This window comes from Nothoprocta perdicaria, unplaced genomic scaffold, assembly GCF_003342845.1.
Source record: "Nothoprocta perdicaria isolate Ctin4 unplaced genomic scaffold, notPer1 scaffold_20, whole genome shotgun sequence".
Taxonomy (NCBI): domain Eukaryota; kingdom Metazoa; phylum Chordata; class Aves; order Tinamiformes; family Tinamidae; genus Nothoprocta; species Nothoprocta perdicaria.
Genome location: NW_020455205.1, coordinates 3,801,196 through 3,801,604, shown reverse-complemented (window position 1 = coordinate 3,801,604; position 409 = coordinate 3,801,196). Strand labels below are relative to the sequence as shown.

General features: G+C 78.7%; 1 protein-coding gene across 1 annotated transcript in view; it reads right to left on the bottom strand.

The window, feature by feature from the left end:
* ZNF326 (zinc finger protein 326) overlaps positions 1–149 on the bottom strand; it is a 22,043-nt gene extending 21,894 nt beyond the window's left edge. The window contains exon 1 of the mRNA XM_026038035.1: positions 134–149. Within this exon, the coding sequence (XP_025893820.1) occupies positions 134–149 (16 nt within the window). The remainder of the gene's footprint in view (positions 1–133) is intronic.
* Between the last annotated feature and the right edge of the window lie 260 nt (positions 150–409).

Genomic DNA, 409 nt, shown 5'->3' with positions numbered 1-409 from the left:
AGGAGGAGGAGGAGGCGCTCCGTCCCGCGCGGAACAAAGCGCCCGCTGCCATCTTGAGACGCGGCCGGTCGCCGCGGCGGCAGCGGCGACGGCGGCGGCGGGGCCCTGCCCGCGCTCGAGGGGGCGCCCTCACCTTCCCCGTAGTCCATGGCGGCGGCGGCGGGGAGCGGCTCCCGGGGCGGCGATGGCGGCGGCGGCGGCGGCTTCCGTCAAAGGCGCCTTGCAACGAGGCGGGGCGGCGCGAGCGCGGCGGCGGCGCCACAAACGTCGCGCGCTGATTGGCCGAGCGGCCCCTGTACGCGCGCGCGCGCCCGCCGCGTGACGCCGCTTATAGCCCCGGCGCAGAGTGCCCGGATGGGCTCGTCACGGGTGGGGGATGGCGCGGCCGCCATGTTGGGGGCTGGCAGCC